The following is a 27,664-nucleotide window of genomic DNA, read 5'->3' on the forward strand; positions in this document are numbered from 1 at the left end:
CGGAAACTCCGTCCGCGCGGTATGATGAAAAACTTAGCCATTTGTAGTGTAATTAGCCCATGTCTCCTTATAGACTATGTTCTAAATCTATGCCAAAGAGATCTATACAGCCATCCTCAAGATACCTTCAAAGACACATCTATTCTTCAATCCATTTATCCATCCAAACATTTGCATTTATACTACGTAAATAAAGATTATGTTAGATGTAGCATTTTTTATGCTGAAGGGTTTTTCCTATAAAATATTACTTTATATAGTATATAGTCAGTCTAAAAAGCGTTAAAACTCTTAGAAGTAAAAAACTCATTTATAACAAACGTTTGTTTACAAAATATTAGCTTTTCGAGTCATTTGATAAAATAGTACTTTGGAAAATTCATGAAAGAAAAGAGAATATAAGATTTTCTAACGGAGTTCATGAAAGAGGTATAAACGTGTTTCTTAGGTAATTCTCGCCTGGCTGAGCTTTTTGCAGGAACGGAGGTATCATTTTATTATCGTTTTAAATACTTTTGGAATAGCCGTCGAGACTCCCTGCTGGATTTAAGTATTTTAACGCTTTAGGAAAAATATCTTGTTTTATTTTTTCGTGTTTTACTTTTATAACAATGAGAATTGGGTTACTATTTTTTATTTTTTTATCTACCATTGTTTTTTCTTTTCGCTTTATTTACATAATTTATTTAAATAAAAATTTTACAAATTCATTACCGTTTTTCTAAGCTTTTGGTATGGTATGAACATGTTTTGCGGAAGGAAGACTTGCATATAACAAGGAAACAAAGCGAAGGTAAATATGGCTTAGGTATAGAACTAAGTCTGGAAGAACACGAAGGCAACTAATTAAGTTTTTTTTAAATTTCGGAGTCGCTGGCGGCAGCTACAACAATAATCGGTTAAACGCGTGTATAAAATTTTCCTTCACCGCGAACATTGGTGTTTTACGAGCATTTATAGATGCTAATGTTCGTGTCACGGTTCTCTAGTGATTAGCGGCGACTGTCTTTATAGGTCATTCCGTGAACACCCACCGACGCTCTTTTACTGAAGCTATTTCTTTTTATAGCATCATCAAGAATTACGTCTACTCTGATTACATTACATTACAATTTAAGCAAAATCATAGCTCTTTGGTGATCTTTTGTATAATTTTTTTATGTACATAATATTCAATTTTAGAAAAAATCGAATTACTTGATTATTCCACAACTCTCTCTGCCTAGCTCGTATCCTACAGGGTAGTCGGTTTTCGTAATCAGCGTCGTCCACTTCGCTTTATGCTTGACATCTTCGTCCGAGACTTGGTCCTCTCTCATGTCTTTTACCATTACATCTTTATGTCTAGTTTTTGGTCTGACAATGGATCTTCGATGTGATTGTTCCACAACTAATATTGGAAAAAAATACGAACCGAATATCTAATACAATGTACTTCAATTTTTCAAACCCGTTATATTAAGTTCTTACTCTTTATGTTTGATTTCTATATATGTTACGATTTGCTTTTGTACCTATATATTCAAATAACTGAATATAACGCAATACTTGCGTAACAATTGCATAGGAAAATGGAATGAACAACGAAACAAAAAAATAACGACAATAGTGAATCGACCGCAAAAGGGCTAGGTGTTGTTGTACCGTTTGCAAAACAATTTAGCGAGCACCGATGTTCTATTCACGCGGACAGAAATAAATGCGGTTGACTTTATAAAAGCTAATACAAAAGGAAAGAATTGCAGATTCACTCTATTTCAATGCGAACAATTCTGAAGCCAACGATGTTTTTATATATGCAGAATATTGGCTCCTATTTGCGCAATGAATTTTTAAATGAAAATAGTGTACATTTTCATATATTTTTATAATAGTTTCATATTCATTTATTTAAATTTAATTTCCAATAAATAAATGCTGTAAGAATTTATATTCTATAAATACAGTAATAAATATAATTTCTATTTGTATTTCAACATTTAATTGCACTTCGAAATAACAACATTTTAACAGAAATAAAAACTAATATTTATATAAAAGTTGGCACTTCTTTTTATGGTTATGTTGGTAGAAGAATAATTTTTATCTGTAACTAAGTTTTATTTAAAAATAAATATTTATTCCTCCTAAGATAGGCAGGTGGCCAGTATTTAAAATCCAAAATATTAAGGTCTATAAAACCTTGTGCATTGACCCCACGTAAGTGGAATAACACCATGGATATGATGATTAGGTAATCGATAGTTCCAAAATTAACAAACCATCAAATTAAGAATAAAATATATAAATAATATATTTTCTTAATTTGAAGTCCATAATAATAACAAGCTAATTAAACTGAAAATTTAAAACAATCTACTTTTGTTTTGAAAAATATTCTCTAACCGACAGCATTGGTTAGTTAGACGTCTAGTATAGTCTAGAATCTAGACAGTGCATGTGTAAGTATATTGAAATTGGCTACACAATTACGTAAACAATTTAAGCGGAGCCGAGTATCGCATAGTGCTTGTTTATGTCTGAACGTCAGTTGTTTGAGACGACAACCAATTTAGCTTTCGCTGCATCTCGAAGGGAATATATACCAATAATATTTATTATACTCGAAATAAATGGGCAATAGAATATTGCATTTTTTTATATCATAAGATGGCAAACGAGCGAGCGGCCACCTGAAATCGCTGAAATAGCGAAGTGACCGTTACCCATAGACATAATTGCATATGCGTTGCCTACCTTTAATGGACGGAGGAGAGGATGCACAGAAAGAAAAAATATTCCATTCCCATGCATCCTCTCATCCGGAAAGTCCTCTTCAATTTCCCATCCTATCCTTATAAGAAAAAGAGTGGGAAGGGAAAAAGGACTAAATTAGGCCTCCGGGACGCACACTCATCAGACGAAACGCGGAATTGCTTCCACTACACGCCCATCTTCTGCGTGGTCGTGGTATTTCACTGGGTGCGCCGGGCCAATTCGTGCGTAGATGTTAAAGCAGGCTCTACCACTGTTAGAGCCACCATAAGAGACTATTAATAAATTCAAAAACTTTTTATAAAAGATAGGGAAGCAAAGAGTACTAATGCGTTATTACAACACATTTTTAAATACCACTAAAATCGATATTGAGTATTAGTTACTAGAATATTTATCTACATTTTCATAGATCAACTTCACCGGTTAGACAAGTTGAAATCAATTTTAATATTATTTGTTTAAATAGTTTTGACTTTAAAACAATGAGGTTAGGTATATATTACTAGAACCAGTCGACAACCAGTCAAACGGCCCTTACAGTAGTCGATGTCTCGGTAAACTATCGGCTGGGCTGTAGAAAGTTGCATTCACTCTCACTGCACTCCAGCCCGTCTCCATATCTCTTAAACGACGAGAAAGTTCAGAAAAGAATACTGCAAACAGTTATGATTTTATCTTAATTCCTTATATACTGATAAATATTATTTTAACTTGCGTTTATGAAAAATCAATGTCAAACCACTTCAAATTAGCCCGCAATGGAAGAGATATTTTCCAAGGGTAATGATAACAAATTTTTTCTAAAGTGTTACAGCACTGGAAACAGTAAGGTGAAACTTAGTAAGGAATAGTTTGGTACAATATTTGGAATTTAGTAAAGTTTCAACTTAAAAATAATGTAAAAAGAATATGATAAACCTTTCCTTAAGAGAGTGAGTAGAATTATTTATTTTGCGTAGTTCAATTTTCTCATTTAAAATTCGGTTGAATAAATTAGTGAAATAGATATTCTTATGGCGGCATATTAATGACTCCCTTACATCGCGTGAGAAGTCACCACTTTTCATATTAAATTCACTGCAACAATTTAGCACCTTTAACGTATTATGAACGATTGCTTTTGTCCGGTACAATTACTAGGGCGGATTTTTATAAGAATGTAAATTACGAATTTGTGGGAGTTTAAAATTATTTTATGTTGAGCCCAATCTCATCGCTAAGTCTTTAATACAATAGTAGTAGTTCCTTGAGTAGAATACTTGTTAATTAATAAAACATTTCGGGAACAATAGATCCATAGCGTTTGTGTTTTTTATCCCTCCTAAGTATAGACGAAGTCGCGGGCGCCAAGTAAAATGAATGTAAGATGTAAATTATCGATATCTGGTGTCGTACTTTGTCGTAGATTTTTCCAATAAGGCACGAGTCATCGCGAAAGCCAGTCGCTCGATACCTGTGTGATAAAAATCGCTGCTATATTTAAGATGGCGTAGCATATCGATACAGATGCCATCTTGTGAATACGCGGCAGCCGCGTAGTTGCTTGCTAACCGGTTGGACAATTCAAGTCGGCGATTCAAAGTTGTGTTTACGAAGCGCTTGCTAGGCGATACTGGCGTCGCGATATTAGTTTCGAAGATTTAACTTACCATACGTATGAAGGATCTTAAAAGATAAAATTCTCCAAATTTAGATTGATTTGTACGAAGTACCCTCTTAAATGTGTTTGTTTTCGGGAACGACTGATATAAAATGTGAAATAAAATATTTGCTTTAGCAGCATCCTGACATTTTACGAAGGTCTTTTCGACGCCGCCTATGACCCATTAAGTGCGGAAATTTGACGAGTTAGTGTAATATAAATTTTGTTAGGTGTATTTTATCGTTTCGGTTTTTATGTGAAACGTAAAGAAGGCCTCTGAATCTTAACGCTGTTTAAAAAATGTTGTTACTCCAAAAATCGTCTAAGTTACGATCTGCGCTAATATAAAAAATCGTTATGTTTAACAACTTAAATAGTACTATTTTATTACTTATTTAGATAATAATCAAACGAGAAAGATAATAAACTGATATATAAACACGGCTAAACACTCATGTATATACCTCCGGTGGCGCCACCGGACGTATATACGTGAGTGTTTAGCCGTGTTTATATATCAGTTTAATATAATGTCTCACGAAAGTTTGAATAATTTAAGAGAAAGATAATAACTAAAAAAGTAAATAATTTTTTTTTGGTAAATTTCGTTATGGATTAAATTTTTTAAAATAATTTTATTGAAATGTTAACAGCCGCGTTCGACTTCGTCAGCCTAAAATTTATTTATATTTTCATTGTCAGCCACGAGATTACATCATGTATAAAAAATATGACTTTATTTAATTATATTACAAACAGACACTCCGATTTTACTAATATGTATAGATTTAAAAATAAATAACTGTCTGGTACTTTTCCGTGTAACCGCGAACCTATGATTATTCCAGAAAGTTTCAAAGTAGAGGTGTAAGGTGTACACCTTCAAAGTTTCTGATACCGATCTCGTATCGTAAAACCGTCGTCTACTTACTTATAACTTGCTAACTTGGTTTGATTAGACACTTTTACGACTTTGGTAAGGTGTTTGATGAAGTCTTTAATTATTGTGTTTAGTTTAAAACTAGAAAGTAACAAAGTTTACGCTTAAAAGCGTTTCACGGCTTTCAACGTTTTTCAAAAGCAAATAGAATTTTAAGAGCAATATTAAAATAATTAAATAAGATAAAAAATCTAAATTAAATTATATTTTTAGTAGCCTACGTTATTCGATCATTAATTCTTAGACGACAAATATCAAGAATTGGTTGCATCTGGAACTCAAAAAATTAACTTTATACAATAACTATTTTCAAATATTTTACTAAAATAAAAGAAAGTATCCTATCCCATTCTCAAGTCTTTAATGCATTTATTCCAAGTTGTCGACGTAATTTATACAAAGAAATAAAGTACTAGAATGGCATCAACTGAAATGGAATACGAAATACGTGACTGGGAAGTTTTATGTTTCTTGTTTAACTTCTACTACCTTAGTACAATGACGCACATAAATATGAAGAAGCGACGATAACTGATATATTTATGTTATGAAATTATACCCTTAAATATTATCACAATAAACCGACTTTTATTTTTACGATCAACGATAGATTAAAAAAAATACTAATCAACCAGTCTGAATAATACCACGTAATAAGGTTCTCTGTGACTTTCAGAACAATGACATGGCCAACTTGTATTATAGACAGCTTACCTTGTACGATAACCGAAATACCTGAAATCCACCGATCTGTCAGAAAATTATAATACATAAGAACATTTCTTGGCAAGAGTGTTCCTTAAAAGGTGAACCATGGTGACATCATGAAATAATAGGGCTTTTACTTTAGAAAATGCTTAGTATATAGAGAGTAGGATTTTTAATTCAGTGGATGAAATATTGATTTTTACTATTATTATAAATGCGAATGTATAGATGGATGGATCATGAAAATTTGGCATAGATGTAGAACATAGTCTGGAAGAAGACATAGGCTATTAATTATGTTTTTTCCGCGTGAACGGAGTCGCGGGTGAGTGCTAGTATTCTATAATACCCATATAAATCACTCAACCAATAAACAATCGTCAACAATAAATTATAAAAGTTTATTTAGAGAACTTAATTCATAACAGTCCACAAACAAACCTTTTGCAAATATTTATTTCACGCGCAAAAGGGGAATAACTCAACACGATGAATAAAAAAATAAAAACGTGACAACGCCACCAATATACATCCTCTATCTGAATACATCGTGACAAAACGCTCGGAAAATACTGCGGAAAAATGCGAACCACGAGAAATTACACGTAGCCTCGACACAGTAAAGGTCCGTTCACATTTTACATCCTTGTTCTAATAATGACAGTTAAATGTCAATAATTGTGCTTCTTATCTTAATTAAAACTATTCATGGGCTACATTTTTGTACGTATATTGAATTATTTATATTTTTTTTACAAAATGAGAATGAGAGGGACTCAATATTGTTACAGTCACGCTATCGTAAGTCCATTTTGAAAATAGAGTTTTAATCTTACTAATATTATAAATGCGAATGTCTTGATGGATGGATGGATGGTTGGATGGACATTTTTTGAAGGTATCTTCAGAACGGCTCAATCGATCTGCATAAAATTTGGTATAGATGTAAAGCATAGTCTGGAAGAACACATAGGCTACTTATGTTATTTATTAATTCCGCGAGGACGGAGTCGCGGGTGACATCTAGTTAATATAATTAATTCAAATAATTAATAAAGCTTATATTAAGTATAGTTTCATTGTACAAAAACTTTTATATTTGAAAAGTAGCAATCGTATGGTAGGATTGATTTTATCGAATATATTCGTTAATAATATTAGCCCATTTGTTATCTTTATTGTGTTCCCTTAGTAAATACGAGATTGTGTTCACTCTTTTGGAAGAAATAATTTTTTTCTTTCTTTTGTGATGTCTCACAAAGGCTCATCAGTCTCGATACAAAGTACATGAGACGACGAATTAACTTTCATTTATTTCCTTTTATATTGATGTTAACTTATTCAGTATCTATTTAATAGTAGGTATCTTGTTAAAGTGACTTTTGTCGTCTGAAAATACAACCAGGAATTGTTATTTACAAATGTACATTTTTTTCTGTCTTACAGACTTTATTGACTTGGAAAATATTAACTTGAAACACCAACCTAAAATATCATAATCTTCTAGATGTGTTTAAAAAATATAAAATGGTCTAAAACTTTTACCAAAATACTGCACAAGATATATATATACTATCAATAAGTTATCGAAATTACCTCTTGAAATTCTATGTTGAAAAACTTACCGTGAGTTTCCGAGACCATATCTGTTTAAGATATACGATTATCTCTGTTTTGTCAATAATATTTTTTTTTTTTATATAATAAGGTGGCAAACGAGCGAGCGGCCACCTGAAATCGTTGAAATAGCGAAGTGACCGTTGACCATAGACATATGCAATTGCATATGCGTTGCCTACCTTTAATCGACGGAGGAGAGGATGCACAGAAAGAAAACATTCCCATGCATCCTCTCATCCGGAAAGTCCACTTCCCATCCTTTCCTTATAAGAAAAATCGAAGGAAGGAAAAGAGGACTAAATTGGCCCCCGGGACGCACACACATCAGACGAAACGCGGAATTGATTCCACTTGACGCCTGTCTTCTATGTGGTCGTGGTATTTCACCGGGCGAGCCGGGTCAATTCGTGCGAAGATGTTAAAGGGCTCTACCACTGTTAAAAAAAGATGTTGACTTTTATATAGAGATTTCGTTCTCAGAAACAAACGGTTGATGGTGCATGAAAATTTTATGTACCAGCACTATATGTATGATAAACACAAGATATCTAGATAGATATTATCTTACTAATACCTAAGTCTTATTTCGTTGTCCAATTAACATTCTTGCATCACTTTGAAATGTACATCGATAGATATTGGAATTCTAGAAAAAGCTGTGTTTTTAATAACTCGTATTTTTTAATCTCGCTGTGGGACTGTAGTATATTGGGGCGGATTGCACGACTCCATTAGGATATTTCGTTCGGCAATCTCGAGTGGCATGACCTAGGTGTAAGTTTCAATACGCAACTGAAACCCTAGAGGCTTTCGCGTATCCAGTTTCTGTCAACGAATATGTACTTTTCAATCATTCACGTGTGATTCTGGAACGTTTTATGCTCGATGAATGTTTACTAATGATTTTTTTTAAATGTAAGCTTTTTACATTTTAAGTCATTTATTAACATGTGGTTTAAGGTTCGATGACAAGATATTTTTTGTATTTAGTTTATACTAAACTACTTCTACTACTTCTTTTATATTCCTTCAAGCTACCGTTGCTAATAGACATCCACACTATTTTTTATTAATGAATTCATAAATCAATTACCCGATAATTCAACATAAAGGTCAACGCTTTATGTCATCAGTCCAATTTCTATTTATTAATTGTAACTATTGCGAAGTCTTAATCTGTATTGATTTTGCAAAATAATTTATGACACAAACAGGTATCTAGCATAAAACTAGTTTTATTTAGATAACTACTTCTTGCATAAACTTATGCATCATATAACTCAACTGTATATAGAAAGTAGGTTTTAATTCAATAACGAAAAATTAAAAAAAAATAGTGAAATTCTGAGTTTCAGACATTCAAATCACAATAAGGTTACATTTTAACATATCATTGAATAAGATCCCGTCGTTACCATGTTACATGTAAACAAAGACGCAAAAAAAGCAAAAAAATCCAAACACAAAAAACGAAGGTGACAGACTAAAAAATACAACAGAACCGCGAATATGATAGGCGGTGTCGTATGTTGTTCGGGCTCGGTTACCGCTACATCTAGCGTTACTGTAACAAGAGGCAGTGAAATCGCGGCCGGGGACGGGGGAATAGAACTGGAAACTAGCTCACTTTGTTTATTCAAATAGTCGTACGTATTGTATACTCAAGGGATATGACTGTCGGCGCAAGTAAAAAGTATACCTGTATACAATGTTCACCTAGAAAATAAAAATTATAAGATATTAAGAACGACCATAAAACTCGTCGCTTTAACTCGAATCAATTACTAAAAAGACTAAATTGTTTTTTGTATTTTAAGCGAATTAGTTATTTACATATATCTGTGAATGCCGTCGCAATTGTAAAGTCGAACACACCCGGAGTTTATTTTAGGCCAATGATTTTAAAATGTCACATTTTTTAATACAAATATTTTTGGTTATAATTTCAGCATAAAGTAAAAAACAGCCATAAACCCTTGTAGCTTATTTTATATCAAAAATAATGGTTCTATTAAATCACAACACAATGACGATCAAACAAAAAGTATTTCTGTCCTATCTTACAACGGTTCAAGAGCAGACGTAGATATGGCAGAGCAAGTTTCTTCACCCCATCCAGAGTACAACCTTTTAAGAAACTTTCCCAACGATCCTGTTACCGAGTTTATAAAGAAAAATACCGATACATTTTTCCTCGCTGTGGAATCGGAAAGTTTTACCACATGATTCGGAAGCATAGTCTTTGTGTGTTGAAGCCTGCGGTATAGAATAGTTTCTCAAACTAAATTCCTTTCTGTTTGTTGATTCTATAAATAATTATAGCTTACGTATCAATCTTATGGTCAGTTCTTTTATTCAGTAGCATTAAAAACTAACAGTTGAAGTTCTATGGCAAAGCAGAAAAAAATTTTAGGTACTTAAAATTTAAGTTATAATATTAATTTCAAGTACAATTTATTGAAGTCTCAAAATGGATTAAGGTTTGATTAAAGTAAATAATGCCATGAACTTTATATCACATAAATCTACTTCTGTAATTAAGTTGACTAAAGTAAGAGATATCGAAACCTAGTTAAGTTAATACGAGACCTAACGTTTCTAATTACAAACCGCTTTACAGTGACACACATTTCGAAATCACATCTACATCATTTTATCGTGATTTACTAACGTAAATTATCTTTTACTTTGTGTTTTCATTATTATTTTTTTCTACAGAACGTATCGAAAAGTATATTTGTACAGCATTAGTGATATCAAAATTTTAAAATATTTTTTTTTTATATTTCAGATATACGATACACCAGAGAGTACGCGACCGAAAAAATGGTCATCGAAGTTAAAATTGAACACGTCAGGAAGCTCCAAGTCGTCAGAAAAATCTCCTGACAGTCCATACATGTATGGAACTGTAAGCGGTCCACCCGGATCTGCTCTGTCTAAATCAATGAAGTATGCGGAAACATGGCTATACGGGTCAGTTAGAACTCCAACACCACCTGTCCGACCCAGCGTATTTTCATCTTACCCCGAGATTCCGGGACCTGTGCTAATTAGTACACCCCAAAAACCAACTCCTCATAACTATGCAGTTATTCTATGTTCCTGTCCTGAGTACCTTAATGGTACCAAGAAAACCAGCTCAACCAAAGTCAGTATTTGTAAAAAATGTAAGGGATCTCGTTTGCCATTAACAATAGCTGAAAGTCCACGAATGTTAGTAGGTGGAACTGTTAGAGGTCCGCAACAAGTCAGTCGGGATACTGGATTACTAAGAGCAGGTACAGTTCGAGTACAGAACAGTAAATCAAGGCCTAGCATACTTAAATCAAATGGAGACTCTACTGACCCATATGATCTTATGAGAAGAAGTCGACTAGTACCTCCTCATGAAGCTCGAATAGGAAGTCAGTTCTCAACAACAAGGTCTCGAGCAAAAAGTATTAGTCCTTGTAGGATAAAGAATAAACCCGTAATTCCAGACACTCTTGCAAAAAGTAGGAGCAAGTCCGTTAGTCGTGTTAATGAGTTATGGGTTGAAGAAGAGACAAATGCAAATGATTACAAGAAATCAATACTGTCTTGTGATATCAATCCATATGACTTAGTAAAGTCAAGCGGTAGCTCTAAATCATTAGCTGAAAGTGAGTTCGATGACGAATTTGGTGACATATTCCCAGAATCTTTAAAAAATAAAAATGGAAAAGATACAAGATATACCAAATCAGATTCTAACGTTAAGGCCATTAGCGGGCAAAGAATACGTATTTCTAATGAATTCTCAAATCGTAGTACTGAATCACCAAATTTTGTTCCCGATAATGATCTCAAAAAATCACAATATAAATCTCAAGAACCTTCATCATCTTTATCTTTACCAAATATTAAAAATGAGGGAAAGAAAACGGTGTCATTAAGTAAAAATAGTAGTAAAAAATTTTTAAACATATCAGCTTCCAATCGTACAAAACCTAAAAGTGTTTCTCCTAAGCGACCACCGAGAAGGAATAGAAGTATCAGAATAGATGATGACAGTGAAAGTGATAATCAAAGAATTCCAGAAAAGAATTATAACAGAAAATCACTGCAAGAGCTATCGCGGAATTCTAAGTACAAAAACCAAAATAATGACACTATTAAATCGATTTTAAAAAAACCAAAAAATTACAGTAGCCCTGATTCAAATGCTAAAACTGAAACATCTGATGATTCGTTCGATTACAAGCGAACAAATTCTTCTCAATTTTACCTTCCGAAGCCTAATGATAAAGGACTGATCTCACCTAGTAATAACTTACATAGAAAGCGTGTACAATTTTTGGTAGAAAAGGAGGAAACAAAAGTAATTTATACAGCCGAATTAAACCTTCAGGACAACACTATAAAAAATAATTTGGAAGAAATTAAACAAGAGCAAGAAGATTTTGAAATTGTTGCTGAAGGTGATATTGTTAGTCGCACTCTGAAACCAAATGAGGAAAAAGCAACAGACGTAATAACTGAATCATCTAAAGACGATAGTAAAGTTGAAGAGGAAAATTCCGGCATCAAAGTTGAAACCGTATTTGAAAATACTGTCTCGAAAACAAGTAATGGAGCGATTACGAATACCAATAATCATAATAAATCTGATGGTGCGTGCAAAGTAATTTTATGTCGACAATAAATTCAAATTTGCTTACTTTCTTTGTTTTATATTAATTTATTTTATGTTATTTGTTTCAGATAATAATATACCGAAAATTCCAGTCTTGCGGCGATCAGAATCCGAAAGATTAAGTTCGATTCTTTCTATTTCTCCTCCAAAATTTTTAGATACCATGGCGTTGCGTTCTAAGCCAAAACATGGACACACAAGTCAGGTCTTTTTGGAGTCTGTTACTGAAAAATCCGTAACTAATGAAAGTAACATCTTACAAATACAGGGTTTCAATGAAGAAGACTTCCAGGCCAAACATGATGATGAAGACAACGAAAATCTTAGTGATAGCAGTGAAATTACAAGAGAAGTCTTGAAAAACTTACGACGCGGAATTTCGTCGTCACCCGAGCCACCCCCGAGATTGAAATATAAAGAACGTGGAAAGAGCAAAAAACAAAATTATGTTAAAACTCGTTTTATCCGAAATAATTCGTCAAGTTCGACGAGTGACGAATGGTCTGACGGAAATGATTGCGAACAGAAAACAGTTTTACGAGTTAAACAATTTGATTCAGACGAAGCTGATGAAATAAGCACAAATAAAAATTTGTTGCGTATTAACGATAATGAACCCAAAAAGACATCAATTCAAATTAACGGAAGTGAATGTTATTCCACCATGAATGTAGGAACTGATACACCAATTTACTTGTCATCTGTAGTTGTTAATGATGATTATGGAAATACTTGCAATACATATCAAACAGGCACAACTGTTACAATTAGTGTGGGAGGTCCACAGAAGATGAAGAAATCTAAAAGTCAAATATATATCGGTGCGGTATTTTCTGAAGCAGAAGTAAGTATAGATGAGTCAAACACATATGAAGATATCTGTAATGACTCTACCAAAAGTTACGACACATCAGGTTCATTTAGCAACAGTACTGTGAGTGACGTTTCATCAGTATTATGTGACCCGGTCGAAGCAGTTAAAAGAAATCTTGTACCTCATGTATGTGGTAAGATTACTGATATTTCGAACAATTCAAATGAAATCGATGAAACCCAAACAGTAACTGAAAATCAAGCGGATAATGGAAACTTTGTTACAAAATTATTTAATGATCCCTTTTTTGGTCATTTAGCAGAAGGGCTTGATACAGATTTGGTAAAGAAACTTATTGAAAACTCATTAATAAAACTCCAGGAAACAAAACACCAAGAAGGGACAGATAGCAGCAAAGCAACTATTGAAAAGCTTATAGAAAGCTCTCTTATTAATATGAAGAGTGACCTTGCAAAAGACTCGAAACAAGAAGAGGAACAGCAAAGTAATGAAGAAACCAGTATGAAAAAAGACGAGGTCAGCACATCTGTTGTTGTAGATAATGACGACAATGGCTGCTCTGCTCCCTATGAAAGTATGGAGTACGAGAGTGGTGCAATGGGAGTTTTCTCAGATCTTGAACCAATGTCAGATTGTTACAATGCTTCAGCTAGCGAATTATCTACAGAGGATGACACTAATTCCACTAGATCAAAATTTTATCAGATGCTCGTAGACGCTGCATTATGCGATATTGAAATTTCTAATAATACGGACGATGATCACCTTTATGAATCTATTCGACTTAACTCGGATCCAATATACGAAGAAATTGGGGATATGCCTCCACCACTACCGGTCAATCCACCGCCTAATTCCCTTTTAATTCACGAAGATGAAAAACGTAGCGGATCCCGTTCAATTTTTGAAGGAGCGTCGAAATACGACATTTTGTCTTATTTAGTTGATGCCAAAGAGAGAGGTATTGATGATGAAGAAACTTATATCACTAACTACGGCAATGAAAGTGAAGCACCGGCCTTAGTAAATGAATCAAAGGATAAACAAAACAGTGAAATTTCAAAAAATCACCTAAGCAGTAACACAAGTCAATTGTCCAATGCATCAGATTCTAGTGAAGATAATTCTTTGATAATAAGTCATGAATCTTTAGAGAAAGCTGTTGTATGTAAAAAGACATCAGCGGAAATTGAAAGAAACGATTCGGGCGTCGGTTCTGAAACAAGTAAGTCCTCAAGAAGCAGACTGCAGGGTAAAAGTTCTCCTTGCAATACTCTTACAGAAAAAAATACACCTATCCACCTATGCGAAGATTGTGATACTGCTGTAGAAACGCAAATTACAGAGCAAGGTATAAGATAATTTACTAAAAGTGAATTTTAATGCAGGATTCATGAGTATATCTTATTAAATAATTATTTGTTCCAGGTTCAGTTTACGCTCCTTTGGTTTGTAGGAAATGTGCTAAAAAAAGAGCAGAAAGAAAAGAAATTATCTCCGAAATCGTTGAGACTGAAGAAAAATACGGAAGAGACCTTCAAATAATTTTAGAAGAATTTTATAAGCCTATGCTAGTAGCGGGCTTATTGACGCAAGAGCAGTTAAGCGCTATATTTTTAAATGTTGAAGAATTAATTGAAAACAATCAAGTATTATCAGAAAAACTACGAGATGCCCTTGAAATTGCAATAGATCAAGGCGATGAGGTATGTTTCTCTATTTATTCAGAATACAATATTTAGAAAACTATGACATGAATATTATTTTTTTGTTCATTTCATTTATAAGTACTAGTAGTTCTGTTCACTTTGAATTAAGTATATAATCTTATAGGAAAGAAGGAACTAATTATTATTAATGATAAAATTTTGTTAGAAACAAGAGAAAAGACCCATTTATACGATACAAGTTTCTTGCCTGTTGCATACAATTAAATTGAAGCAATAAAAGTCTTGTATAAGCTAAACAACAGTTACAATTATTATATCATTCTATTATTGCTCCGGCACCTACAAGGAAGTGGTGTCATTTAAATGAGCCTTAATGTAAAAACTTTTACTTGTGATGGCAATAACTTTGGCTTAAAATATATGATTGTTGCCAAGTTTTAAGTAAAAAAATATTTCAGGACTTACTCACGGTTAACGTCGGAAAGATCTTGTTAGAGTGCTCCGGCATGCTGACAGCTTTTCAATCGTACTGCGTCAAGCAAGCCGGTGCGGCGCTGCTTTTAGCTGGCCTTGAAAAAGAAAAAGAACTTCTCAGAATATTTTTGCGTGTCTCGCAAATGGAGAATGCAGTTTTAAGACGGATGAATTTAAATTCATTCCTTATGGTAAGTTCACAAAAATATATTTAATTTAATTTTATATAAGAATTTTGGAATAAGATTCCTAAGATCTTGCGTTTGGTGTTTTTAAAAGGATGGAAGTAGAAAAATTAATAATCTTAAATTGTATGATGAAGTGTCAACAAGTCAATTATTTATATCCAAGATTATGGTTAAAAATTTCCATGATGGTGATAACAATAAATTTCGCAGGTTCCAGTTCAGCGTGTGACCAAATATCCGTTATTACTATCGAGACTCTATCGAGCGACGGCATCTTGTGCATCTGAAAGAGAGGACGTCCGCGGGGCGCAGCGCTGCGTAGAATCCCGGCTGGAAGAGATTAACGCGGCAGCGGCGGCGGCAGCAGCAGCAGCAAGAGATGTCCCACTGTGGCGACGACTTGCCGCAGCAAGGCGTACGGCACATGACCTACATGTAGCTGATATAAGACTTAGGAAGATGGCTGTAGATGTTCTCGACTGGAATCATGATGATGCAAGGTTCATTGTAACTCTTATTAATATGAAAGTTTGGTCTAAATACTTGCTTGTTAACTGAAAATGGACTTTTTAACGAAGCTTGAAGACTACGAATTATTAACAGAAACAAAGTCAATATAGCCAAGACGATGTTTTAGTTGTAGTACATTTAAGAGTTAAAATTATAACTACATGTATGATTTACGATTTCCAGGTTCGCAATGGAAGGCAAGTTGTTGTTCACACAACCAAACGATAACAACTGGCGCAAGGGACGCACCATTAAGCTAATGCCGATAAATGCGCTTTTGGTTACTAACGGAAAGGTAAGTTTCGCAAATGTTAACAAAATGAGTCTTTTAAACAAGCTTCAATAACACGTTTATTCAACACTATCGTGTTATTCCAGCTTCACTTGGATAAACACAACTCCAAACTTTTTTCTGTTTAAATTTATTAAAAACCTGTATATAATTTGAGTAGTGGTAATTATTTACGAGTTTACTTTTAAAAGTATTTTCTATTGATGTAATTTTAATTATTAATTGAATTCACCTCTTTCTTGTTTGAAGCCAACGACAACACACAAAACGAACGAGATACGAGAGACAAGGGAGGCTCGTGACCGGGAGGCAAGAGAGAGGGAAGGCGAGGCTCTGTTCGCCCGGAGCGGCGTCCGAGAGGCCGCACTGCTACTGGTGCGGGAAAAAGCGGGGCGATACACGCTGCAGCGTGAACCTCTCTTCCTGGACCGTTGCGTCGTTGCCGCGGACCACGAGCCGGAGCACTTCTTTGAAGTTCACGAAATAACTACTAAAGATTCTTACATATTTAAGGTAAGACGAGTCAAATATAAAATTACTTGTAATTTTTTAAAAGAAAAAGGACAACATTTTTTTTAAATTATGAATGCGCAGTTGTCTTTTAGAACTCAATTGGCTTTAGCTAATAAAAGCGATATCCAATACATCGATACTTATTGTGAACTGAAGATTGTTATTTTAATATTTATATTAATTTCCAGGCCGAAGAGAACACCCGTACGAGGACTTGGTACCGTCAGTTGCAGTACCACGCTCAAGGCGCCGGAGCATGGCGCAAACGGAGGAACGCACTTGCAAATATTATGATCAATCCTATGCTTACAAGAAATTAACATACTACAGTGCAAAATATGTACAGAGTTAACTAGATTTTAGTCAGCTATGTGTTCTCATCCTTTGTGTGCCTAAATAAAATAGATTTTTAAGATTGATTTTTATTCTTTTCGCTTTTACGTGACAGTTCAGATTAGGCACTTGCTTTTAGGTTACGATAACAGTCAACATTTTTGCGTAGCGTCGGTTCGTAGCGAACCGCTACGCCATGACGGAGACATTGGTTAATTGTTGCATATTGTCTTCAGAGTTGATACAAAAATTGGCCTCACAAATTACGTTATTATACCGATTTACATGTTTTTAAATGTCTCGTGCCTTAGTATGGATTATCGCGTTACTATTTACTTTCCCTTTGATCTATTTATTCTACACAGTTTTGCTCTATTCGAAATCTTTATATCACTATTTAAAATCTCCAGGCGCCGTTGGACATAATATAGTCAGGAAATCTTTAATTTAAGTTTACTAAACATTTATGTATGTTAAAAATTGTTTAAGTGTTTCCAAACATTATAAATACTTTATAGTTAAAATAGAAAATAAAAAACAAAAAACAAAATATTTTTTCAATGTTATTTGTTCGTTTTCATTTTCATATAAAATATATTGTTTTGCCATAATTTTAAAAATAAAAACATTGTTTTCAATTGATTTGTTATAAGTTAATTGTATATAATTATAAGATTTATTTGCCACTAATTTAAGTTAGCTTTACACCAAAATATCTTTTTCTTTTCTTTATATATTAAAGCGGTTTCAATTGTCGTTGTATCAGTTAAGGCAAACAATTAATCGTGTAAATAGTTGACTAAACAGCTGTGATATCAAGTCCCCATCAAAAGAATCCAACAAATTTTCTTTTTAACTTTGTAATTATCATCGTAATTTCCTGACTAGTCTTAAGGGAAACTGTGTAATTACTTATTTATATAAATAACAACATAATTAATTTGATAAAAATTGTATTTATTATATGTATTTTTATTGTAATTAAAATTAATTTTGCTAAATTTTAGATTAAATTAGAATGAAAGCATTTTTGCATTACGAATGATATTGTTAATTTTAACGCAGATGGATGGAATTAAATAAATAAATACAATTATGTATTATTATTATGATTCCCTTTTTTATCTTATATATAAAATTCTCGGGCCACAATGTTAGTTAATATACTCCAAACAGCTGAACCAATTTTTAAGAAATTTAATATGCATATCCGGTAGGTCGAGAATCGGTTACTATATATTTTTCAATCGCGTAGGGAGCCACGGGCGACAGTTAGTCTTTATTAACCCATATTGTGGCAAGATTTCTTTTTTGAAGAAATGCAAAAGATACGCAAAAGCAAAAATAAGTTTAATAAAACTATGTTAAAAAATTATTTTATAGTGATCGTATATTTCTATAGAGTTGTATGTGTGTTAAAAAATTCGATGATTCATTTCATGAGTACTTTTTCATTAAAAGATAATTTGGTAAAAGAAAAAATCCAAAAATCCAAAAAATAATAATATCAGCTTTATTGTATAAATCGGATAATTTATACAAAATTTGAACACCATGTATTTGTAAATATGAGTCAACATAAACAGAACTAACGATGTTTTCCACAGATACGCGTCGACGTAACAGCGCGCCGTGAAACGATCCGGAATACAATTACTGTGTTGGGAAACATGTAACGTCACAAGCAATATAACCTACGAAACATTTTGCTGTTAACCCAACAGCGTAGAGACCAAAACATTACCGTGTTACGTCGACTACACTTTTATATTGCAGAATAATAGAACACAAGCCAACGATCTAACGTATGCATACTTTGATTACTATTCGTACTGCTTTGATTTAAATTATGTTTAGATTTTTTTAAAGATATAGGTGAAATGAAAACCCATAACGAGATGGAAAGATGTAGTGGTAAAAGACAGCCAATGTCAAGTCTAAGAACAAGCGAAGAAAGCAACTGTCGAGAACGAAGCGAAGTGGAAGAGACTGATTGGGAAAGCTGATCCTACTACCTTGTAGGCAAGCTGGGCAGAGAGAGACAGAAAGAGATAAATGAAAAGGCAGACGCTTAATATTATACATTGCTAGTTACTGTTTTGGTAGTTCATTTTCTAATTTTTACAAAAACATGTCTAGTTATTAACAACTATGATGAAACTCTAAAACTACTATTGATTGTTATGTATTGCTATAAATATTGTTTTTAAAATAATAAATAAAACAAGAAAAAGTACTATATTCTTGTTTCCTAATCATATATAACGTCTGAGCCGCTTTGTCATATAAACTGATTACATTTGCTACATTCATTAATAACGTTATCAGGGCGGTTGCTCGCCAATACGGGATTAGTACCGTTCCATTAGTAGCGAAGACTTTTTCCCTATCTTTTGTTAATGTATTACAAAGACCAAATTAGGTGATTCTTTTATTATATTTATTTTTCTTGTAACCTTTCTCTAATAAATACTATCAAGATGATATCTTTATAAAAGAAATAACAACTACATATCTTAATTTAAATATAAACACACATCTATCAGCTACTCTGATCTAGCAGCGACTTATGTTATTAGTTCTTCCAGACTCTGTTCTACGTTTATTCCAAATTTCAGTGACATTCATGCAGCCGCTCTGGATATACCTTCTAACAAACATTCATCCTTCCATTAAAATATTCGCAGTCATAAATATATATAAATAATAATAAGCAGAATAAAAAGCAATGAATATTTAAGAAAATTAAATAAGTTACTAGGATAAGTTGACGTTTCAATTAAATAAAGGAACAAAGTTAAGATATAAAACTATAATTTCCAGTAAAGTATCACAACATTTTTGGATTAATATTCAAACTCAAGATCAAAATAACCTTTTGCTATTACAATAGTATAGGGCCTTTTGACCCAATGCCACAATGTCAAATGACAAAGTATCGCTTTTCAAAAATAGAACGTAGGCGTTCTAGTTTTAAAACGCTACAGTCGTTTAGAAATAAATGAGTGCCAGTAAAATGTACCAGACCTTTGTTGTAACTGTAATAAAAGAAGAAATCACTTAGTACCAACATAGAAGAAACGAAACGCTTTGCAAGAATGCACTAAGTTTGCTTCTTTTAAATTGCACGAAATACTAACAAAATAAAATAGGAAGCATTCGTGCGTCGCATCAAATTGTATTTTCAAAGAAGGAAATAAAATTACTGTGTACATTATGAAGGAAATATTCCTGTTCAAATGTAATATCATATGAAAATATTTACAGAACAAATGATTGCATTAATATAACTAATATTATAAACGGAAATGTTTAGATTAATGGTTGGATGTTTGTATGAAGTTATCTCTAGAACAGCACATCGGATCACGATTAAATTTGGCATAGATGTAGAACATAGTCTGGAAGAAGACATAGGCTAATATGTTTTTTTTTAATTCCGCGCGGACGGCGTCGCGGGCAGCCACTAGTAACCAGTAAAATCAAATTAAGTTTGTCCCTATCAAAAAAATGCAGTCTCATTTTTATTCCACTAAACGTACATGAAGTACAAAATACGCACCTTATTTTTAAAAAGAACATATTTGGTCGTATGTGATTATATGAATTTTCAAAAAGCTTGCATATTATCTTTATAAGCAATTGTTCTTACTTTAGGAGACAGAAAGACCACTTTCTTTTGCAAAAACTCAAGGCTTTCTTAGTCGTGTGGTCGTTCAAACAAAGGTAAGGTCAAGGTAACTATCTTATTGTAAGAATTCGTGGCACACGTTTTGTTTCCGTACTTATGTTGAATATTATGTTACAAGGACAGAATAAATATGTTTAATGAGTAACTTTTATATTATATTATTAGAATTGCTTTTGTTTTTTTATGCTTTTTGCAAGGTAATTTACATTGGTTTCTAGGGATTGAGTTTAATAGGATGAAATATAATTATTGTTCACAATCTTGTACATCTTAATGAATCGGATGTTTCAATAGCTCTCAGCTTTCATAAATATTGTTTATTTGCAAGTAGCGTACTAGTTCTCGCACGCGACTCTTTCCGCGCGGGATTATAAATACTTAATTAATATCTTGTGTCCTTCTACATTATGTTCTACATATGTTCCAAATTTCAGCGAGATCTATGCAGCCATTCTGGAGATACCTTTTAACAAACATGCATACACCAAAATATTCTAATAATAATTAAGATTTATTCACGTATTCTATATTTATAAAAGTTGAAATAAGTTAACACGTAGTTGTTTTACCTAAAGTTTGTGTTTGTCCGCAATATTTTGACGTTATGTTAAAATTACCTCGCGTGTTGCGAAAAACGTATCGCGGTGCGGTTCCTCATGTTGACGAGTTGGCTTTTATTTTTAATGGGTTCGCCGCACACAATCACTCGCCGGTCAATGGACATAGTTCTTGCGTATGGAAACAAAATACAACTGTATTTTTTAAAGTATTTCCAACGTCAAAAAAACTGTTGGAAAATGTTTACTAAAATTGTTTTTTTTTTTAACGGACAAAGACATATGAATTAACACTATTAATTCCCGGAATAGTATTTGGTATTCGTCTGTCGCTCAAATTATTATTTTTTTTATTTTGATAACGAGTAATGACTTGAATAGATTAAAATTTCATCATTTAATGATTACCCACACTTATGGACTATTTAAGCAACCATTAAACAACTAAACGGTGGATTCTGAGACCAAAATCTTGACAACCACATCGTAATTATTGTCATTATCTCTGTCAAAACAGAAATAACAATATGTTTTAACTAGGTTTTTCGGGTTTAGAAACCGACGATAAATTCAAGTTATTATTTTAATCAGATAAGGAAACCGGGCATTTTCAGAAATACTTGAAATTCTACTAAAAACCGTAATAAATACCGCAGGCGTGAATAATGCGGAAAGCGTATTATTAATACTTGTATTGTGTGGTGTGGAAATCGTTCTTGTTTGTATCGTGTGAAAAATTATATACAGCTGCTTAATTGAATTATAACTTCAACTAGCTGAAACTTAATTTGACGACTAGCTGTGGCCCGCGACTCCGTCCTCGGAATTAAAATAAACACTTAATTGGTAGCTTCTGCATTCCTCCAGACTGTGTTCTACAATTATGCCAAATTTAACCACGAGCTATGAAGCTGTTTTGGAGATGACTTCTAACTAATATCCATCTATCTATGAAAACATTCTCAATTTATAATATTAGTAAGATATAAAGATATAACTTGCATAGATTTAGCTAGATAATATCATATTGGTGACATGAATACGACGGGTGATAAATGTAATAGGCATGTATGAATAAGTAGAGGCAAGAGATGTTACAGGATAGTGCACTATGTAATTCTATAATCTCCCCCCCCCCCCTAATAGATTACTGACGTGAGTTCTGTTATTGTTTTTGATATAGGATTTCGAAAAATATAAAAGAAAACTGTAAATTTAATTTTGAACTACTATTTATGTATGTGTATTTTTCCAGAATTAGAAATGTCCTCTCGTAACAGTAGTGTAATCAAAGTGTATGGCCACATACGGTCGGTGGATCGTCTGGAACAGAATTACACAAAGCAACGCTAGCTCGCTTGGGATTAAAGTCCGACAAATTCCAAGCGGGATTAAGTAACATGGTTATTTTAAGATTAATAGAACTCTGTCGTTGAAAAAGGTTGATATTAATTTGAAATCAGTCAAATTTGTCTTTTATTTTTTTCTTTTTTCTCGTCATTTTTTCTGAGGCCATTTTAAGGTATCTTTTTAGGTGAATATATATTTCAATTCTACTTACTTGGACGTATTTATATTCAGCAGGTATAGAAAACTTCTTAGAATTTACTTTATTCCAACTGTTGAATTTCCTTGACCTCTCTTTTGCTTTGAAACACGCGAGCCGCCGCAACGCTGCTTGCCTAAAGCTTTGCACTGCCATAAAGGGGCAGTTTTCCATTTGTCAAAAGAGAGAAAAAATACATACCGTTTGTATGTTTTAGCGAGAGCTTTTGAATTTCACGTGGTCCGATTAACTCGAGGAGCCTTAATGAAAGTTGAAAAGGGCGCAGAGACAATGACTCTGTGTCTAAAATATAAAACTATTGTGTACTGATTACACCGTACTGGGGAAATGCAAAAGTAAAACAACCAGTTATTCATTTGTTTATATTTCTCCGAAAAAAAAATGAGCCCATAGTCTTACTAATGTTATGAATGCGAAAGTTTTGTTAGAACGGATCTCGCTGAAATTTGGCATAGATGTAGAATGCAGACTGGAAGAACACATAGGCTACTAATTAAGTTTATATTTAATTCCACGCGGTAAAATTGTCGGCTAGTTAATTGTAAATACAAATATGACAAGTCTGAATATAAAATGAGAAGAATGCATTTGTTAGTCTATAGAAATGTACGGTTTTGTTTTCATAACTACATTTCACTGGTGTTCAATTTCTCTGTCTTGTGTCGTTATAACATCGTACAATATGAAGACTTTTTTCGACGACAATTTTAAAAGTTTTCTTAGTATGAAACAATATATTTAATGGTGATGACTGGAAATTCTCAGTATTTCAAATCCAATATTTGAAAATTGTTTAATAACCGCGTAACATTGTTTTCAAATTTAATTTATTAAGAAGGGCAAGAGATTCAGCAACGAAAAACTTTTTAGAAAACAATGTCTTGGTATCAATGTCTCCTTATAAACAATTTATTAATTGCTTCGAGCAATTTTAACTTTTCGCATAATTTCTACTTATTTTATTATTTAGATATAAATTAAACTTATTACTAGAAGTATTTTGTTCTTCTCTTCATCTATCAAACATAAATTAATACTTTTTGGCAATTCATAATATACAATTTACTAGCTGTCGCCCGTGACTCCGACTGCACGGTATTAAAACTTAATTTCCCCATGTATTCTTCTGGATTATGTTCTACATCTATGCCAAATATCAGTGAGATCCATGCAGCGGTTCTGGAGATACCTACTACAACAAACATCCATCTATCTGTCTGGCGTTTCCTATTGAAACACGCAAAATAAATAATATGACATTGAAGATATTCACACTATTTTAAGTTATCAATTTTCAAATTGAATTCAAAACGATAGGATTATCTAAAAACAGTTTAAACAAATTATGAAAAAGGGTCTTGACAGATAGACGGACGGACAACAAAGTTCTATCTAGGAAAATTAATTCAAGCGTTTTTAAAAACAATGCATTTGGTGGTTTGTCATAAATGGGATCAAATAATATTAATTTACTCAAGACTAGCTGTCGCTCACGACACCGTCCGCGCAGAATTGAAAAAATAAAAACACAATTAATAGCCTATGTGTTCTTCCAGACTATGTTCTACGTGTTTGCAAAATGTCACTATGGTCCGTTCAGCCGTTCTGGAGATACCTTCAAGCAAACATCCATCTAAACATTCGCATTTATAATATTAGTAAGATTTCATAAAAAATGTCAGACGATTTTTAATTTTCAATTAGGATATTTAACTCTTACTTAAAGTACCTGCAATATGTTACAGCAAAAACTATTTGATACGAAGGACTTAGTGACATAAAACTCATCAGAAGTCTTCAAAAAGAACAGAGTAACTTGTAATTGAAATAGTTACTTGACACAGAAATGATAACATTACATGGGATTTCTTATGTTTTTTTGATACAAGTTTGTTTGGAACCTTGTCATTATTAGTTCATTATCTTTCGTCGTATAAAGCTAATTAGATAGTGTTATTATTTAAGTTATTAGTCTTTATGACGAATAAAAGAATGGGTTTACTATTTTTATATAACCTCATTTCTTTTTCCCAGATTAATGAAGTAAACCAGAAATAAAACCTCTCTTGTGTTTGATTTTTTTTTATAAGAGAAGGGGACAAACGATCGGCGGGAACACCGAGGTGCTCAACGACACCGATGGACATTTGTAACACCAGAAGAAATGCAGATGCGTTGCCGGCCTTTAAGGAATAGAGTATGCTTGCTTCTTGAAAGTCCCTAAGTCATATTAGTTTGGAAATACCGCCGAGGACAGACCGTTCCACAACACGGATGTGCGAGGCAAGAAATTGCGCGAGAATCGCACCGTCGTGGAATGCCAGCCATCCAGGCTATGCCATCCATTTGTTCGAAATTTAAAAATAAATTAAATCGCCAGTGAAATATATCAATGATTTTTATTAAAAACATTTTCACGATAAACTTTTTTTCCAACTAACTCTAGTTTCTTTCTTTCACAACTTAGAAAAAACTTTCAACTTGCTTTTTCTCTGTCGATATTACAACATTTTTATAACCCTTCACAAAGTTGTGAAGTAGGCCGCAGTTGGCACATCGGAACTTTTAAAATCAATATTAAGACTTTCTTGTATCGGCATTTTTACTTGTTAAAAACTTTGGGAAGTAGGTTAGCCTATGTTGTTGATTAATTCAATGAAATTTTGAATCAAAATATACGAAAGAAGTTTGCAACTTTTTTGTTGAGGAAGAACAAAAGTGGTTAACCCAGGATGCGCCGTCCTATGCGTTGGTACTGACCAAAAAGGTATGCAACGATCTTGACAGCGCACTGCATAACGCCATTAACAACAATGAGAACCACACAGAGAAACATTCTACGAGATATGGTCAAGAAAAGATGTTGAGACAATCATGAATAAAGAAAGAATGGTCAGAGAGAATAGAAAGAGGCGGAGAGAGATAATACACATAAAAATTATTCCCTTATACTTTAAATATGATTTCATTAATTAATTAATATTAACTTATATAAAAACGGCTAAACACTCACGTATATTCGTCCGGTGTCCGGTTCGTCCCCGATGGGCTCGAAACTAGTCGGTGCTGCCACCGGTCGAATATGCCGAGTGATGGCCGTTTTTATATCAGTTTATAATAATGTCTTATGAAAGTTTGAATAATTTAATTAATTAATATGTATATAGATTTGTATTAATCTAGTCAATGTAAGTTTAAGATGCTGTCTAGAAATACTATCCACGCTTGCAACGTATAAGGTGTTAACCTTGTCTTGTTTCTTGGCACGCTCTGCAGTAAAGATAATTAAGTTCTTTCTAAAATGAGATCCACATATTATTAGATTGATTTAAATCCGTTTCTAATTTACAATAAAATGCATATAAAAAGCGAATGCGGACAAAACAGTTCGTCGAGATTAACGCTATCCGCAATGTTCTTAGCAACATTACGGACGCTTTAGCGGTTTAATGTTTCAATAAATTCAATGTCCGCTCAAATGGAGATTGCCTTCTTGCTTGCTGCTGTACCGCAGTGCGATTTCAAAATGCATGGCACAGCTTATTGTTAGTATATGAAATTGTACCTCCATACTTTTTGATAAGTATTAAAGAAAAGATCGTTGTAATTTTTGTACTAAACTCCAATTAATTCAACAAAAAATTTAACAGTCGAAATTTAAGATTGAAAATATGTCTTTCGTATTTTATTTTAGAATTTAACGCACTTTAAATAACTGTAATCGATTATAAGATAAAAATGGAACGTACAAAAAAAGAATAAAAAACAATGGCGTAATAGCCTGCCAGGATGGCCTGAAGGTCACTGAATTGTTGATTAAAAAATTAACTATATATAACTACAAATTCAACTAAAGTAAAGCTTTTGGTTTGTTCAGAACTAATTCAACATTCATCAATTTCAAAGGTAAAATAACTCTGGCAAGGTTCACAGTTACAGGTTTTTTGTAGGGTAATATAGAGAGGGTTACAATAAAATTCATTACACACAAATAACTGTCCTCGATTTTATGGTAGTCGTAAAGGAAAAAATTCTAAGAAAATGTTCTGGGTACTGTTAGATAAGTGGGCATGTGAATAAAAAAAAGTTCTAGTAAAATTTACGACTCACGCAAACATAAACCAGACCGATTCACCTTACCTTACCTGATGATATTGCTTCTACGAAAACGACATTCAGTAAAATTTTAATGTCTTATTAGCTTACTCAAGTTTGGGATCTAAATATTAGCTTACTCAGGCTTGGGATGCGAATTGAGCAATAATATACTCTTAATATCATGTTAACTTCATACCTCAAGTTTTAACTACAGTTAAAACGAAAAGTGTGTAGGTGTCATAATATTTTTAAAAGTGGTTGATGGTGGAAACAACATTTGTTGCACCGAAACGATGATGATGGAGGAGGGAACCATAGGACGAGGAAATAGTATCTTCTGTATGTCTTCTCTTCCGTCAATTAAAGGCAACGCATCTCTGATTGCGGATGTCGACCACTTCACCATTTCAGCGAATTCAGGTGGCCACTTGCCACCTAATATATATAAAAAATTGGTTGGTATTGAGATCCTAATTCATATTATTTAACTACATAATATTATACGGCTGACACAGATGGAGAACATAGTGTAGAAGAACATGTAGGCTACTCATTAAGTTATCTTTTACAGTCAAAGAGATACTGACAAAGGCTGGTATAAAAGTATACATA

At 33.1% G+C, this 27,664-nt stretch overlaps 1 protein-coding gene across 2 annotated transcripts in view; it reads left to right on the plus strand.

The window, feature by feature from the left end:
* Positions 1–17,598, plus strand: part of RhoGEF64C (Rho guanine nucleotide exchange factor at 64C) — a 100,266-nt gene extending 82,668 nt beyond the window's left edge. For both annotated transcript variants that reach the window (XM_013316830.1, XM_013316832.1), the window contains 8 exons: positions 10,459–12,301; positions 12,393–14,510; positions 14,588–14,865; positions 15,288–15,494; positions 15,702–15,991; positions 16,185–16,296; positions 16,543–16,806; positions 16,995–17,598. In XM_013316830.1, coding sequence (XP_013172284.1) covers positions 10,459–12,301; positions 12,393–14,510; positions 14,588–14,865; positions 15,288–15,494; positions 15,702–15,991; positions 16,185–16,296; positions 16,543–16,806; positions 16,995–17,126 — 5,244 coding nt within the window. In that variant the 3' untranslated portion in view covers positions 17,127–17,598. The remainder of the gene's footprint in view (positions 1–10,458; positions 12,302–12,392; positions 14,511–14,587; positions 14,866–15,287; positions 15,495–15,701; positions 15,992–16,184; positions 16,297–16,542; positions 16,807–16,994) is intronic.
* Positions 17,599–27,664: the final 10,066 nt, after the last annotated feature.

This window comes from Papilio xuthus, unplaced genomic scaffold (genome assembly GCF_000836235.2).
Source record: "Papilio xuthus unplaced genomic scaffold, Pxut_1.1 DF826945.1, whole genome shotgun sequence".
Taxonomy (NCBI): Eukaryota; Metazoa; Arthropoda; class Insecta; order Lepidoptera; family Papilionidae; genus Papilio; species Papilio xuthus.